This window comes from Rhamphochromis sp. 'chilingali', assembly GCF_963969265.1.
Source record: "Rhamphochromis sp. 'chilingali' genome assembly, chromosome: 2".
Classification (NCBI taxonomy): domain Eukaryota; kingdom Metazoa; phylum Chordata; class Actinopteri; order Cichliformes; family Cichlidae; genus Rhamphochromis; species Rhamphochromis sp. 'chilingali'.
The window spans coordinates 11,563,969-11,579,738 of NC_137930.1; the positions used below are offsets into that span (position 1 = coordinate 11,563,969).

Consider the following 15,770-nt stretch of genomic DNA (forward strand, 5'->3'; position numbering starts at 1 on the left):
ATCATCAGGAGCTCCTACGGGGGTGGCATTTACTCTGGTTAGGCATGGGGAGAACACGGGGGGGGGGAGTGGTAGCATGCAATCAATTCCTGGTCTGTTCTCCCAGAACAATAAAGGGACAGGCACAGTGAACAGTGTGGGGCAGGCTGCAGAGCAGGCCACACAGTCTGTCATGTTGCTTACACTGGCCGTGTATGTTATCCAGTCAAGCCAAGTATTTGGTGGTCTGAATGTTTGCTTGGCTATGGTGGCGGTGACCTCCGTTGCATTAGCACGGGTCACACTGTGGTTTGGGCTTAATGCACGATGTAGTCTTACCTTTATTATGCCCATTGTGTCTGCGCCGGCCTGATCCACTCCTATGATTAAATAATAGGAGTCTTCTTTGGAGTCGTGGCATTGTCCCGGGAAGTTTGGTCTCCTGGAAAATGGGTTCCAGAGGGCAATCATCAGCCCACTGAAGAGCATCAGGGCTACCCCAGTGATGAGCTGCTTCCTGGCTTGTTGCATCGTTGCAGGTAGAGGGTAGACTGCCTACTACCTGAATGAGGTGCGGGGATTATTCTGTCCCGCTTGTCTCGTCCGGTTGTTCCTCCATTCCAGGTGATTCTCCTCCAAACAGCTTACAGTGGCTGGCGTGGATCCAAGTAACTCGTTCTCCAACCTTCACCGCTGTTTGTGGCCAGTAGGACTTGGAATGGGCCCAGCTACCGCTTCGCCTTCCAGTGTCTCCTCCTGAAATCCTTCACTAACACCCAGTTCCCTGGTTTGAACGGGTGCAGGGGTCCTTCTGCTGGCCTGGGCAGGGTTGCTTTCACTGCTCTGTGTACATGCGAGAGAATCCTGGAGAGATTTTGACAGTACACAATCATTTCGCTGTTGCACTACTCTGTGGACATGCCTGTCCATTTCGGGGGTTCTGCCCCCTCTCTGGCAGGTCGTCCATATAACACCTCATAAGGGCTGAGGTGTACTGGGGGTTTGGTCCGTGTGCGCACATACATCAGCACGAGGGGAAGTGCTTTTGGCCACGTGAGGCCAGTTTCTTCACAGCACTTCACCAGCTTGGACTTTAAGGAGCCATTCATTCTCTCCACCGCACCTCCAGATTGTGGGTGATATGCACAGTGTGTTTGCAATTTGAAACCTAGTTGCTCGCTGATTTCCTTCAATGCCTGGTTCACAAAGTGAGTGCCATTATCACTTGTGATTTTCCCCGGGATATCCCACTTGGGAATGATTTCTGACAGGAGGGCTTTTGCCACTGCACTGCTGTCTGCACTTTTAGTGGGGAATGCTTCTACCCACTTAGAGAACATGTCCACTACCATCAGACAATACTTCTTTCCCTCGGCTGGTGTCAATTCAATAAAATCCATCATTAGATGTTCAAAAGGCATATCGGGGGGGGGGGGGGGTTGCAGTGTTTACCTGTGAGACCCACATTGTTGGTCTCACAAATGAGACACCTTTTGCAACACCTCTCAGCTGCTGTGGAAAAATCCTTTGGTGAACCATAGCGATGTTACTGCTTGTAGCTTCACCCCTTTAGACACATGGTCTAACCCATGTGCCCATTTTAGAAACCATGGGAAGAAGTGGTTAGGCAGACATGGGCGGCCATCAGGGGAGCGCCAGACAGATTTGACCAGTGTGCAGCCATGTTTGCGCCAGATTTCTCTGGCTGGGAGGCAAATGACTGTACAGCAGGAGATCAGCGAGGCTAGGTGTGGGCAGCGGCGCCAAGACAAGTTGGAAGGGTAGGCCTCCTTCGGCGGCTGCTTTGGCGGCTGCATCGGTGGCAGCATTTCCTCGGGAGACAGAATCAGTTTTACCTGTGTGTGCTGCACACTTCAGTACAGCAATGCGAGCAGGTAGGAGGATGGCGTCCAGCAGTGCTGCTACCTGGTTAGCATTCAGGTTGGGCTTCCCATCAGATTTCAGGAACTTTCTGTGTCTCCACAAGGCGCCAAAACCATGTACCACACCAAACGCGTAGCGAGAGTCAGTGTAGATGGTGTCCGACTCACCCTCCGCAAGTTTACAGGCTTCTGTGAGCGCCACAAGTTCCGCAGTCTGTGCTGAGAAGTGTCTGGGCGATGAGCCTGAAACAAGAGTAGCATGATCAGAACACACAGCAAAACCCACCCGGTTAGTTCCACATGAATCGCGTGAGGAGGAGCCATCTACATATAACACAATGTCAGAGTTCTCGATGGGAACATCTAACAGGTCGATCCGAGGTGTACAAGTTTCACCCAATACAGCAGTGCAGCTGTGTGGCTCACCATCCTCTCGCGTGGGGATAAGAGTGGCTGGGTTAGGTGTTGTGCATCGTTTCACTGTGATGGTGGGCATGTCAAGCAGTATGGAAGAGTACTTGAGCCAGCAAGCTGCAGAAAGGTGTGAAGTTTTCTGCTCCAGCAAAATAACAGAAACTGCATGGGGTACCTGCACTGTCAGAGGAGAGTGCCCTACGATGTCACGTGAGGCGAGAACGGCCTTTTCACATGCAGCTACTGCTCGCAGGCATCCAGGCAGGCCCGCAGCCACTGGGTCAAGCTTGGAAGAGTAATAACCCACCGGGCGAAGGGAATCACCATGGTGCTATATGGCTCTATGGCTTCCTGTTTCAGAGGATATTGTCTTTGGCATGGTCTAAAAGAGGACTTTGAAGTGATTACCACTTGCTCACAATCTTTAATTAGCCTACATCATACATATAGGAGGCCCACAAGCCATCAGGCACCTCTGTCAGCAGGGGGTGTGAGGAGTTTAGAGGAGGTGTCGTTTGAAGCAGACAGTGTGAGACAGCTATGTCCACTAGCTCAACTGAGCGGACACAATGGACTGTATATGTCACGGTTTTCTTGTAGGCTTTTATTTCCCGAGAAAACAACACTGCTTTCTTGTGATCTGTAGTCTCCCAATCACAGGCGCGGTAGCACCAGTGCATAAATTCTCCCATGTCTTCCCACTGGTAGCTGTAAGCTTTTGCCAGGGAAACATGTGGGACCGATGCATCCATAGCAAACATGTTTCTTTGCTCATCAGTGAGAGAAATCGCAAGTGCAGCAAATGTGGAGCTCCAAAACATACATGTCACAGTTAGCAAATCATTCTTGGTTCTGTACCATTCTTCCTCATAACTGTCATCAGGACCATGCAGAGAAAAATGAGACATGCAACTCAACTCTCCGGAAGCCATAAAATAGACGTCTGGAGGCATGCAGTTGCGAGTCCCTTGTACGAATTCTGTAACAAACAGCCCCTCCTCCAGCTTCCACCCGTAAGCGAAAGCCGGGGTCACGGGGCTATATTTCACCATCATATAATCATAGTCAGATTGCGTGATTTTAATGCCATTATAGCAGGAAATTAAACTTATTTTCAGCTTGCACATCAAATCTCTGGCAAGCAACTTGACCGGGCACAGGTCTGACCACAGAAACCCGTGTGTGAATTTTCTACCCTGTCCGTCTACACAACACAGGGGTGAAAGTTTCTCTCTGTATGGTTCCTGATGCGGACACAGAATGAGTGAACCTCTCACCCAGCACGGGCTGGGGTGAGAGAGAATCTGAGCGTAATACAGAGTTGGTGGCCCCGGAATCTACAAGAAATTCTACTTCCTGATTACAAACTAACATTTTATACAAGGGTAGTGATTTATAAGGCGCGCTATTTAAATGTACATACACTCAACAAAAATATAAACGCAACACCTTTGTTACTGCTCCCATTCCCCATGGGATGGACGTAGAGACCTAAAATTCATTCCAGATACACAATATAACCATCCCTCCCAAACAGTGGTCACAAATCAGTCCAAATGTGTGGTAGTGGGCACATCTGCTATATTGAGATAATCCATCCCACCTCACAGGTGTGCCACATCAGGATGCTGATCTGACATCATGAGTAGTGCACAGGTGTACCTCAGACTGCCCACAACAAAAGGCCACCCTGGAATGTGCAGTTTTGTCTCACAGCAAAATGCCACAGATGCCACAAGCAATGAGGGAGCGTGCAATTGGCATGCTGACAGCAGGAATGTCAACCAGATCTGTCGCCCATGCATTGAATGTTCATTTCTCAACCATAAGCCGTCTCCACAGGCGTTTCAGAGAATATGGCAGCACATCCAACCGGCCTCACAACCGCAGACCTCGTGTAACCACACCAGCCCAGGACCTCCACATCCAGCAGGTTCACCTCCAAGATCGTCTGAGACCAGCCACCCAGACAGCTGCTGGAACAATTGGTTTGCACAACCAAACAATTTCTGCACAAACTGTCAGAAACCGTCTCAGGGACGCTCAACTGCATGCCTGTCGTCCTCATCGGGGTCTTGACCTGACTCCAGCTCGTCGCCGTAACAGACTTGTGTGGGCAAATGCTCACATTCGATGGCGTCTGGCACGTTGGAGAGGTGTGCGCTTCACGGATGAATCATGGTTCACATTGTTCTGGGCAGATGGCAGCTGAGAATGTCCCAGTTCTTGCATGGCCAGCATACTCACCGGACATGTCACCCATTGAGCATGTTCGGGATGTGCTTGACCGGCGTATACGACAGCGTGTACCAGTTCCCACGAATATCCAACAACCTCGCACAGCCATTGAAGTGGAGTGGACCAACATTCCACAGGCCACAACTGACAATCTGATAGACTCCATGCACTGCATGAGGCAAATGGTGGTCACACCAGATACTGACTGGTTCTGGGTCCCCAGACCCCCAATAGCGCAAAAAAATACACATTCCAGGGTGGCCTTTTGTTGTGGGCAGTCTGAGGTACACCTGTGCAATACTCATGATGTCAGATCAGCATCCTGATGTGGCACACCTGTGAGGTGGGATGGATTATCTCAATATAGCAGATGTGCCCACTACCACACATTTGGACTGATTTGTGACCACTGTTTGGGAGGGATGGTTATATTGTGTATCTGGAATGAATTTTAGGTCTCTACGTCCATCCCATGGGGAATGGGAGCAGTAACAAAGGTGTTGCGTTTATATTTTTGTTGAGTGTATGTACCAGCTGGTGACACAGAAACCGTTCTACATGCTCAAAAGTGTGATGTATTAAAGTGTGTGTGTCTGTGTGTAAAACACTTTCTACGTCAGTGTGTGTGTGTGTGTGTGTGATTTTCACTTCCCTGTTCTGATGAGGTGGGAAAACCACAGCCTGAAGCGTTCTCTGGCGTCCTTTCCCTCCGGTCTCAGTCTGCCTGCACCCACCACTGGCCCTGGTCACTTGGTCGTTTTAGTGTTGATGATGTTCGCGTCTTGGATAGCCTCGGTTAGGGCAATTCCGCTTCCAGTGTCCAAGCTTACCACAGGATAAGCAGGCGTCTAGGTCTCCTCACCACTGCTGTCGTTGTTGATCGCATCGTCGATCACGCCATCGATCATGCCGTCGATCACGCCGTCGATCACGCCGTTGATCACGCCGTTGATCACGTCGTCGATCATGTCTTCCCCCCCGGCCTCGGCCGCGCCAGCTGCCTTTACAGTGGAAGCCACCCCGCGGGTTCGCTGAGGCCTTTTTACAGAGTTAAGGCTGCGTTGTGGAGGTCGCCGCTCTGTTTTTCCTCTTTCTTGCTTTTTACTTTCGTCAAGGTGGTTCTGAGCGTGGCGGGCATGGCGTCGTAGTTCCGTTAGCCGAGGTTCATTTTCCCTCCCCACTTGCGAACACCTTACTTCGGCTGCCACATCTGATCTTAGTCCCCGTAAAATATGGCCGCAGAGATGGTGCTCACATGTGGAGGCGGTGACACCTGTCATGTCATCCTTCGGTATTCCACCATTAGCTTCAAACACATTTATCATACGAAGTATAAAATAATCCACAGATTCGACCTGTCTTTGCTTGTAAGCCTGACAATATCCATGGTTTTCTTCATGCTCGTAGGTCAGGTGTCTTACCCCCAGCGTAGGGTCAGGCAAGGAATCCAGATCGGCATCGGCGTTCAGGCCCGGCAAAACATCTTGTACTAGGGCACAAGGAGAAGCACAAACAGTGTGTGAACAGGGAAATTATGTTTTGTTCTCCTTGATATACGGCGGCGGAAGAGGCGCTGAGGCCGATTCTGCATCAGCTTCCCTTCCATGCACTTCTCTAGGCAACTCTTTCAGAGCTGCTTTCTTTTCCCTCCTTTCTGCTTCCATCATCCACATTTTCAAACATTCCTTCTCATCGCTTATGCTACGCAAATCTACAGTGTTAACTTTCCTTTATTTCAAAAATTTCACTTCCTCCTCCCGCAACTGTTTCTCTACTTTCTTTAACTGGTTAACACTCAGCGATCCCTTCCCGGGAAACCCGTTTACTTTTTGCCACTTAACAACATATTTCATACACCCAATTCCCCATTTCTTAACCATACAGTCAAATATTGAGTTTTGTCCCTGGCTGCCTGGTGGAACGTCTGCCGCTCTACTGGATCTAGATCCCATTTTACTACATGAGGCGTCCCCCGTGAGGTCCTTGCCTTCTACGGACCAAGGAACGAACACCGCCACTCCGTGCACTATAGTACGCAGAAATGGACTCCGACAGTGTATCCGAACCGCTGTCCCTGTGACGTACTTGGACCAAACACAGGTCTGGGCCGGCTTCTCCCCAACAGCGCGCTCGAGCCAATGTCCTTGTGATGGACATCTCTTTTGGCTCTCAGCGAAGGCGGTCGCACTTTTGTCCTCTCCTGCCCTTATCTTCCCTGCTTAGCTTCTTATGTCCTTGTCTTGTCTTGTCTTGTGTTTTTACTTACTTTTCCCTGGAACACTCTCTCACAGTCTGTTCTCTAAAACCTAAAAGAGGAATTATGGATTTGATCAACTGGTCTCTGAATGCAATTGACACCCCTTCTCAACGAGAATTCTGGGCTCGGGTGAGCCTGACTGCTGAAGATATCTACCTATTCGGAACCATGATAACAGGGTTCTTGCTGATCGGAGCTGGCTTGGCCCTGGCTTATCGAAGAATTAAGGAAGCGGAACCGGCTGTTCAAACCCCCACAAGGCTGCCCGCTGGAATTGAAATGATGGGACGAGGCGTGAGTTTCTCAAAATGGGCTCATTGAGTGCAGCACGGATAAGATCTTGGAGAACGCACGGCTGCTGTGAATACTCAGAACAAGACCTCTTAGTGAAAAACTGAATTACATCTGGAGGGACTAGCTCGAATAACACCTTTGAGCGCAAATTGGATCACATCTTGGGAAGTGCACTGCAGTCGTGAGTTCTCAGAACCTGCTCTTTGAGCACAAGAATGACAACATCACGGAATGTAAGTAACATCATGGCAAAGCTCACGGCTCTCCAACGGGAGATTGAGAGACCAGTGTTGGACTGTTAGAACAGCTTTGAAATTCATATGAGTTGTTCGCACTAGAGTAAAAACCACCATCACTTCATGCGGAGACCCCTTCGGCGCCAGCTGCGGTCTCAAGGCTGGAGCTGAACAAAACACCCTGATAACGACTGTGTTTAGATTGTTCCCCCCATTCCATGCAAGGCCACCTGGGTTGGCTGGAAGACTGTTTACTTAGCCTGGCGGGCGAAGGACACTGTCTCAGCTGAACTCTGGACACACACACACACATACACTGATATGCACACACTGATCCCCCCTCCCTTTCCAAACGCCTTCGATGCTTGTGCCCTACCGGGGAAGATGGCAGTCGACTGGACCAGCGCAGACATGCTGCAAGACCGGATGCGCTGTCTACACCGGCTCTCGCTTACCCTTTACCCGCCCCTGTTGCTTGTCTTGTGTTTCTATGGTGCATTGATAGTCATGTGCTTTTTGTGCTGAGGTGTTTTTTCTGTTATCAAACTGTTCTCTCACTAGGTTTTTTTTCTCCTCCTCTTACCTCATGTTATGTATTTTCGTTGTTTTTTTTCCTATCAGCCTACCTTTCTGACATGTGTCCCCAATGTGATGTTTGTGTAAAGTTGGTCAGAAGGTTCCTTTGTAAGTGCGCATGCGCCATTAGCGTGCTGCCTGCTGTAACCCTAATTTCCTTCGGGATTAATAAAGTATTCTGATTCTGATTCTGATGGACCGTACCCAACACAAGCCTGGGGCCTCAAACCGCCAGGATTTTTCTCCAGGAGACTCGAACTCCTCTGGCGCCAGAGGGAGTGTTCGCCCAGGGCGCCAAACAGGCTAGTACCGCCGCTGGCGATAAACAAACAAGAGAGAAAAGCCAATCAGCTGATAATTGATCAGTTTCATGATTGAAGTAGCAACAGGAGAGGGAGGGGGAGAGAATGAGAGAAGAAGAGGCTGTACAGCATAAAGACAGAATAACTCCAGCTTTGTGTCTTTTTCCATTCTAGCTGAAGTACGGGACAAACTGCGTTCCTTCTCAGCTCAATACGAAACGTGTAATATTTTCTCTGAATGAGGGATGATTCCATTTTTTATGGGACGGTTGCAACTCTACTAACTAACCTTATGAATAAAATAAAGTTCGCAATCAGCAACATGATAGCACCCACCCAGCTGTATAGAAACTCCATCATTCTAGCTAGTACGCAGTACGAGTTATTGTAACTGAGTGTAAAAATTCAGCACTACAAAATAAACTATACCTAAACTTGGTTTATATCTTACCCAGTAGGGGTGCAACGATATTCGTATCGATATTGAACCGTTCGATACAGTGCTTTCGGTTCGGTACGCATATGTATCGAACAATACAATTTTTTTCAAATTTTTTTTTTTTCAATTTTTTTTTTTTTTTTTTTTTTTTTTGTGTCCCGTTTGGATCTATAGCCATCAGAATTGTTGTCTTGAGGCCAAGAAAGATGCCAAGAGGATTTATTTTAAGTGGATCATCATATTGGTCCATTTGATTGACCTTTATTATAATTATGAATTTATTTTATTTTCAGTTGCAAACGGGACAGACATGACTGTGGGATAGGACAGGGGGAAAGAATGAAAGAAAGAGGGGGAGAGAAAGAAAGAAAACCAAAGGGGAGAAAAAAAAAAGAACAATACAAAATTTGTAATTTATTTTATCAACTTTCCTTCTGACGATGCTGTCTGTGTTGAGCGCTCAGTGAATCTGCATTTGACTACTCCGCCTAGGCTCGAGAGTGCAGCCTAGGCGGAGTAGTCGAACGCAGATTCACTGAGCACTCAACACAGACAGCATGGTCAGAAGGAAGAGCGCAGGGCAAGCTAGCGAGACAGAAGTGGACCTCCCCACCCTCATTCAGATCTGGCGTTTGGAATTATTTTGGTTTTCATGTGACGTATGACCCTGAAGGTAAGCGAGTCATGGACTAAAGTAAAACAGTATGTTGGATGTGCCATGCAATGCTCAATTACATGGGTGGGAGCTAGTGTGTTAGCGCAGTTAGCTCGTGTTGGCCGTCTAGCCCCTCTGTATAGGGTAGCTCGTTAACGGAGATTTGCCGTGTTGTGGCGTTAAGGTTATTTCAACGAGATTAACCTGAAAGCACTAGTGGGAACACAACGAATATGACTGCACATTTACACCGACATCATCCTAGTGCAAAGACAAAAACAACAAGCATGCATGCTACAAACTTTAGCCGAGTCATTTAGACAGCTGTTAGCACAGGATTCTCCTTATGGAGACCTGATATGTTTAATATGCTGCTGAGAATATAGCCCAGAAGAAGCGGATAGTATAGCTTTTATTTTGGAAAGAGACATTTCTCTGTAATAAACTCTCTTTTCCAAAGATGAGTGATTCCTCAATCAGATACAGGGCTCGCAATATCACTAGCCCGACGTCCCGGGGCTATCTCTGCCCTGCCTGTCGGGCTATTGTAGGAAGGAAAAATATATGTCAATGCTTTTGCATTCTTTCAGAAATGTAACTGGGTAATTATGTCATTGGGTGAGCCACTGTCAATATGTGACATATTGAAATCGTGTTTGAATTTGCGCTTGTTTTTTTGCTTTCACTTTGCAATCGCGCGAACTGTGTATAGAGAGCGACAGCACTGATCTGTGAGTGATGATAATTTGTGCACCAATTCCTCTGACATCGTCTTATTAATTGTTAGCTTACTATGCAAACATGACAAGTGAAATCTCCCGCAGCTTAAACATGTGAGAGGTTGATCGCGCAGAGAATCGCTGAGCTTATGTGAGTGCGGCAGGATATATATTTCACTACGATGACCTGGATGATTGAGAACCTTCACAGACAGATATATATTTTAGTTCTGCTGAGCCAAATAAGACAGGTCAGGGTGAAGAAGTGACAGCCAAAGAAAAGCTTACCACAAAACGGAGAAGTTATGACAAATCAGACTATAAGGCAAAAAGAAAGTGCAGCTTTATGGTTTCATGGACAAAAGAATTTCTGTGGCTGCAATATGACGAGCTAAAAAACAACACGCACAAGGGTTAGGGTTAAATTTAAAAACTGTACTTTTGTGTTAAAATATATATTTATAATTTTAATAAATGACAAATTAAAAAGGCATGAACATTTTTTTTTTGTATCGAAAAAATATCGAACCGTGACACCAAAGTATCGAACCGAACCGAACCGTGAATTTTGTGTATCGTTGCACCCCTATTACCCAGATAGACTGCAGGTCATAACTTCTTTCCTGAAGTTCAGTTCACCTGACACTCGGACCGGCAGCCGCCTCGGGTCTCTGCTCTTGCCTCCCCTTTCCTTCATCCACCTGCTAGCCTCTGTGGTAGCTCCGCCATTGCCACCACCAAACAACTTAGTTATTTTTACACATCTGCCAGCACCTGGCCAATCCACCACCTTTCATTGTTTATACTGTTACTAAAAAAATGAATAAATAAATAATCGGCCCATAAAAACGAAAAATCACCATCGTCCAGCTATGGTCTTGCCATCAGTTAAGCTGGCACGCGCACCCAGGGTTGCCGACCCCTGGATTAAATGCACTCTCTCATTTCATCTGTAGTTGTTCTGTCAGATACAATTACGCCTTGCAGAAATATTAGACTCACAGACATATCATGTAGGGGAATGAGACCTGTGTCATAGTCTTCATGACTATGAAGTTCATAGTGCTTCATAGTCATGTTCATTGGTTTAAGACGAATGTGTCTTTGACAAAAGTATTTGATGTTTTGAAAATGAGATGGGGCTGGACTAGTATGGGCTCAAAATGTGGTCATAAATATTTTGTACTTGTAAATCAGTTTTGTACTTGAAAATCAGGATTTGTATGTCTAAAAAGAATTTGTGTGTGCGTAAAAAAGGTTTGTATGTGTAAAAAAGATTTGTGTGTGCGTAAAAAAGATTTGACCGCCAAACCCATCTGTTCTCTGATTGGATTGTTACATTTGTGATTGACATGACATTGACCAATCAGATGAAAGGAAGAAATATAGGGTCAAAATTCGTACTTGTAACTTGCAGGTTTTTTTTGGCTAAGTCCACACACAAATCTTTTTTACACACACACAAATTCTTTTTACACATACAAATCCTGATTTACAAGTACAAAACTGATTTACAAGTACAAAATATTTATGACCACAGTTTGAGCCCATAGACTAGCAGTCTTCTTATGATCATTTGTTAAAAAAAACTTATTTTGTGTGTGTGTTATAGGTAAATAAATCAAAGTGCTTAATTAACTGAATTTGCAGCTTAAAGTATAAAAGTGCTTTTAGTCAGCAACACTAGAAAATCATTATGTCATGTTAATTCATTTAACACCCAGTAATAATGTGATTAGTTATTGTGTGTTAAGTTATACTGATGTTGAATTGAAATGCTACTGACCCAGTTGTATAATCATTGTTCACATGTGTCTGTGAAGGTTCTCAGTCATCCAGGTCATCGTAGTCAAAGGAGCTTGCAAAGAAAAGCGTCTGGACTTCTTTAAGTTGCTTGAAGACGTTTCACCTCTCATCCGAGAAGCTTCTTCAGTTCAATTCATTCAGTTCAGTTCATTGTTCACATGTGTTTTTTTTTTTTTTTAGGTTTGTACCAGTGATGGCAACTTCAGAGTCGCAGAACTCTCTTGCAACCCCTGGCTCTCCTCCATCCGAGATTTCAGCCCCCATATCCAGCCTAGCTATCTCTGTTCCCTCTGTGACTTTAAGTCCCTCTGGTGAGGAAGAGCGCCCTTTGCTGCATCAGCTGCACAAGTCCTCAAGCCGGGATGTACAAAAGAGAACCTCTTCACACTACAATCATGGCCATGTGGCAGATAGCTTGCCATCTAGTCCACTGTTCGCTATGGAGAATACTGACTACCAAACCATACAGGACACCAGAGCTGCCAGCTATATGTTTTCAATAGCACCTGTGAAATTAATTAACACAAACAACAATGTAAGTGACTGCAGCAACAATAGTGTCACTGACCATGTGGTTGATTATTTGAGGTTAAATGGTGACAGCATACTAGTAAGTGATACAGAGGAGCCTCGGGGGGAACACATACCCTTCCTAAGTGCAGACAGGAATACAGTCCTTTTACTCAGGGCTGTAGATAGCGGCAGGACTAACCCAGCATCACCAAATGATGACCTACCAGTAAAGTCATCTAGCCTCATCAACCAACAAGATTTAATTGCTGCGTAAAGTAAAAAAAAAAAAGAAAGAAAAGAAATTGCTAAGATTACTTCACATGGAGGAAGAATATAAACAACCTTTAAACCTTTATTTTCGATAAATTCTCATAATTTATTTGCTGTGTAAAGACTTTTAAAGACAAATGAAGAATGAAACTTTTATTTTAGAGATGTAGTAAATAAAGTTTTATAAAAAAAACAGTACAGATGTCTTGTAGGTAAAGTGCCATACGCTAGTATGCAGCAGTTCATAGTATAGTTAAAAGAATATTTCAGTGCAGACAAATATCAATGGTGCCTTTCTGTTTAGTATGCTTAAGGGGCCGTAATATTGCATACTGGGCCATGCATCACCCTCTTATTCTTCAAGTTAATAATCAGATGCTCTGTGTTGTCTGCCTTTAACATCTTGCACTTTAGGGCACCCACTGACATATTTGAAATCAAATGTTATGGGTTCAAAGTGCATGCTATGTTCTTAAATGCTGTCATGAAAAAATGAGCAGACAATTGACTTGAATTGATGGTTTTCTTACCTGATGTCCTACTTTTATCACAGTCTTATGGTATATATTATTAGTAAGCTTATAACCTGGATTCCATCAAAATGTCAGAGATCTTAACTCATTCACTGCCAGCCATTGGCAGTGAATGAGTTAAACCCATTGACTCATTCACTGCAATTGACGGCTATAGACGTCAATGGCAGTGAATGAGTTAATAATTTTATTCATCACTGGACTACACTGTGGATGACCTGCCAGAAATGAATATTGTAGCTGTGAGATAAATATACATTCATTAAAGTTTGCCTCAACAAGGTGCATAAGATACACACAAAGAGTTGTATTTACATTCGACCATTTCTATGTTTAAGAAGTATTCACTGAATTGTATGGCATTGTTATAACAATTAAACAATGTTCATGCTTAAAGAGTAGCAGCCTAATAATCCTAAGGTTTCTGGTATGGGTTAAGCTGGATGCTGGTTTTCACATGCCCCATAATCCTCCTTAGAAGTTTTATTTATTCCTATGCTGACAGATGTTCTGCCTAAGTATAAACTGTCTCAGTTAAGGTGGTACAGTCAACGACTACTAGTGTGAAGACCAGCAATTCTTTAAAATAGTATCTTTAAATCAACAATATCTACAAAGTAAATTAGCTACAAGATCTATGTCTGATTTGTTCTTGTGTGAATCCAACCAGTGCCTTGTATTGCACTGTGGATCTTAGAGAAGTGCTGAATGTATAAATTGTGGTAATTTCCTTTAATTTAAACCATATTTCTGAAAAAAAAAATTGAAATTGAAATTTCCCCCCAAATTAACTTGTTATCCTCTTGCTGTAAGAGTCAAGTTCAGGTTTTTCCTTTTAATTTAAATGACCTGTCTTGATATACAATTACAATTATTTTCAACAGATTGAATATAAACAATGCAAGATATACAGTCATTTCATCTGCACACATTAGTACATAGAGAAAAAAATATCTTGCACATTTTGTCACTTGAATGGTTAGCATAACACAGAGAACATTGTTTTGAAATGGGGGTGTCTTTAATTTATGTAAATATATCAGGAAAATCTCCTGCATTGTTGTTTCTCACTGAATATCACATTATGTGTTTTGTGTGTTAGTGTCAAAGCATTTGGGATTGAAAAATAACTTTCAGTTGTTCTGTCTCACTATTGATTGATACAATGAAAGTCTTGTGCAGCTGTAATAATAAATAAAACACACATTTCACATTTGAGCATACATGTGAACATGATTTATATGTCAAATCTATGGCTTTTTATCAGTTTGGGTTTTTTTGGTAAGGACTGATCATTTTAAAGAACTGAAGATGAATTCTCTTCAGTTCTTTAAAGAGAACTTTGTAATTAGACCTTCTGGACCGCTCATGGCAGAACAAAGTCCCAACAATGATAGGAATTAGGACAAGACTCCTGGTGTCTAGATGCTGGCAGTGGTGGAATTGAGGATGAAGGCTTGGATGTGGGTTCTGAATGGAAGGAAATGTGGAGGAGTCGGGTTGCACATATGAGAGTCTGAAAGACAGAATGACGAAACAGCAGTGAGATTTAAAGCACACACATAAGAGAGGCTGATTGTCTTGCAGCAGGCAGGCAAGAAAATTATCCAGCTTAGAGTGATGATGTCAGTATTGTCAGAGTTGTTTGACACTGTGGGAAAGTGGATGTGATGTAAAGAATGGACTTGCAGTCAAAAACCCAGGAAAGCAGGCAGATTAGTGAATAATTTCTTATAGTAAACACTATAGTGTTTAGACTACACAACTTCAAATTAAGTCCTGGCTGCATATTACACTGAAAATAAATAATAACACAAATTTGTACTCCCTTTACATACATGTTATTCTATGTGCTGAGCAATGCCATTTTGTTTTAATTCTGTATTTTACTTGTATCTTTGATACCCATTAAACATGTAATTTTTTTTTCATGTAATGTCTTCTTTCATGAAAGCAAATAAAAGTAATTTTTGAGCACAAAATTTTGATTTGTGTTCATGACTTATTGAGTGCATAAGGTAAAGCTGCAGATCTTGCCAAGCTTTAAGCAGTTTAGGAAAGCTAAAGACACATGGGTAGCGGGACAACTTCAGTCCTGTATCATTTAATTAATATAATTAATAATGAATTCATCTTACTGCTGGCTATCATATGATGTATATTAGCTTGCTGATTAAAGGTAATATATATATTACTAATTTATGATATATATTATAATATATTGTAGTAAACTTACCATTTAGTTCACCTTTAGTTCAGAATGAACCCAATCCTGGCACCATTCCTCTTCTGCAGCTTTCTGACTACTTCACTCGTCACCATGGCAACCACCTCTTACCCTCCTTTAGACCCGCATGAAAAGAGAGAGTTCTCCAAGCCCAGAAACTCGTGACCATGTTTACCTTCTGGTGCACTCACTAGTGAGACAACCCTCCCCCTTAAATTCCTTAGAGAAGGGGACTTTCTCTGTAATGTCTAATAGTATCAGAGGAGCAGTCCACCTCCAAAACTTCTCCGCAATACACTGTGTGCAGTAAATGACAAAACACAAACACACATATGTGATGCTAATTATGAGATATTAGCCTTACAGACAAACATAAATCGCAACATGGAGGCTTGGGGACCTCATTTGTTCACACCACATCAATAAGAT

The 15,770-nt window shown here is 44.1% G+C and overlaps 1 protein-coding gene across 5 annotated transcripts in view; it reads left to right on the top strand.

The window, feature by feature from the left end:
- The window catches only part of nrg1 (neuregulin 1), an 81,485-nt gene extending 68,781 nt beyond the window's left edge, over positions 1–12,704 (top strand). For 4 of the 5 annotated variants that reach the window (XM_080876004.1, XM_080876005.1, XM_080876006.1 and 1 more), the window contains one exon: positions 11,979–12,704. In XM_080876004.1, the coding sequence (XP_080732130.1) occupies positions 11,979–12,585 (607 nt within the window). In that variant the 3' untranslated portion in view covers positions 12,586–12,704. The remainder of the gene's footprint in view (positions 1–11,978) is intronic. The other variant, XM_080876007.1, reaches the window with a different exon arrangement.
- Positions 12,705–15,770: the final 3,066 nt, after the last annotated feature.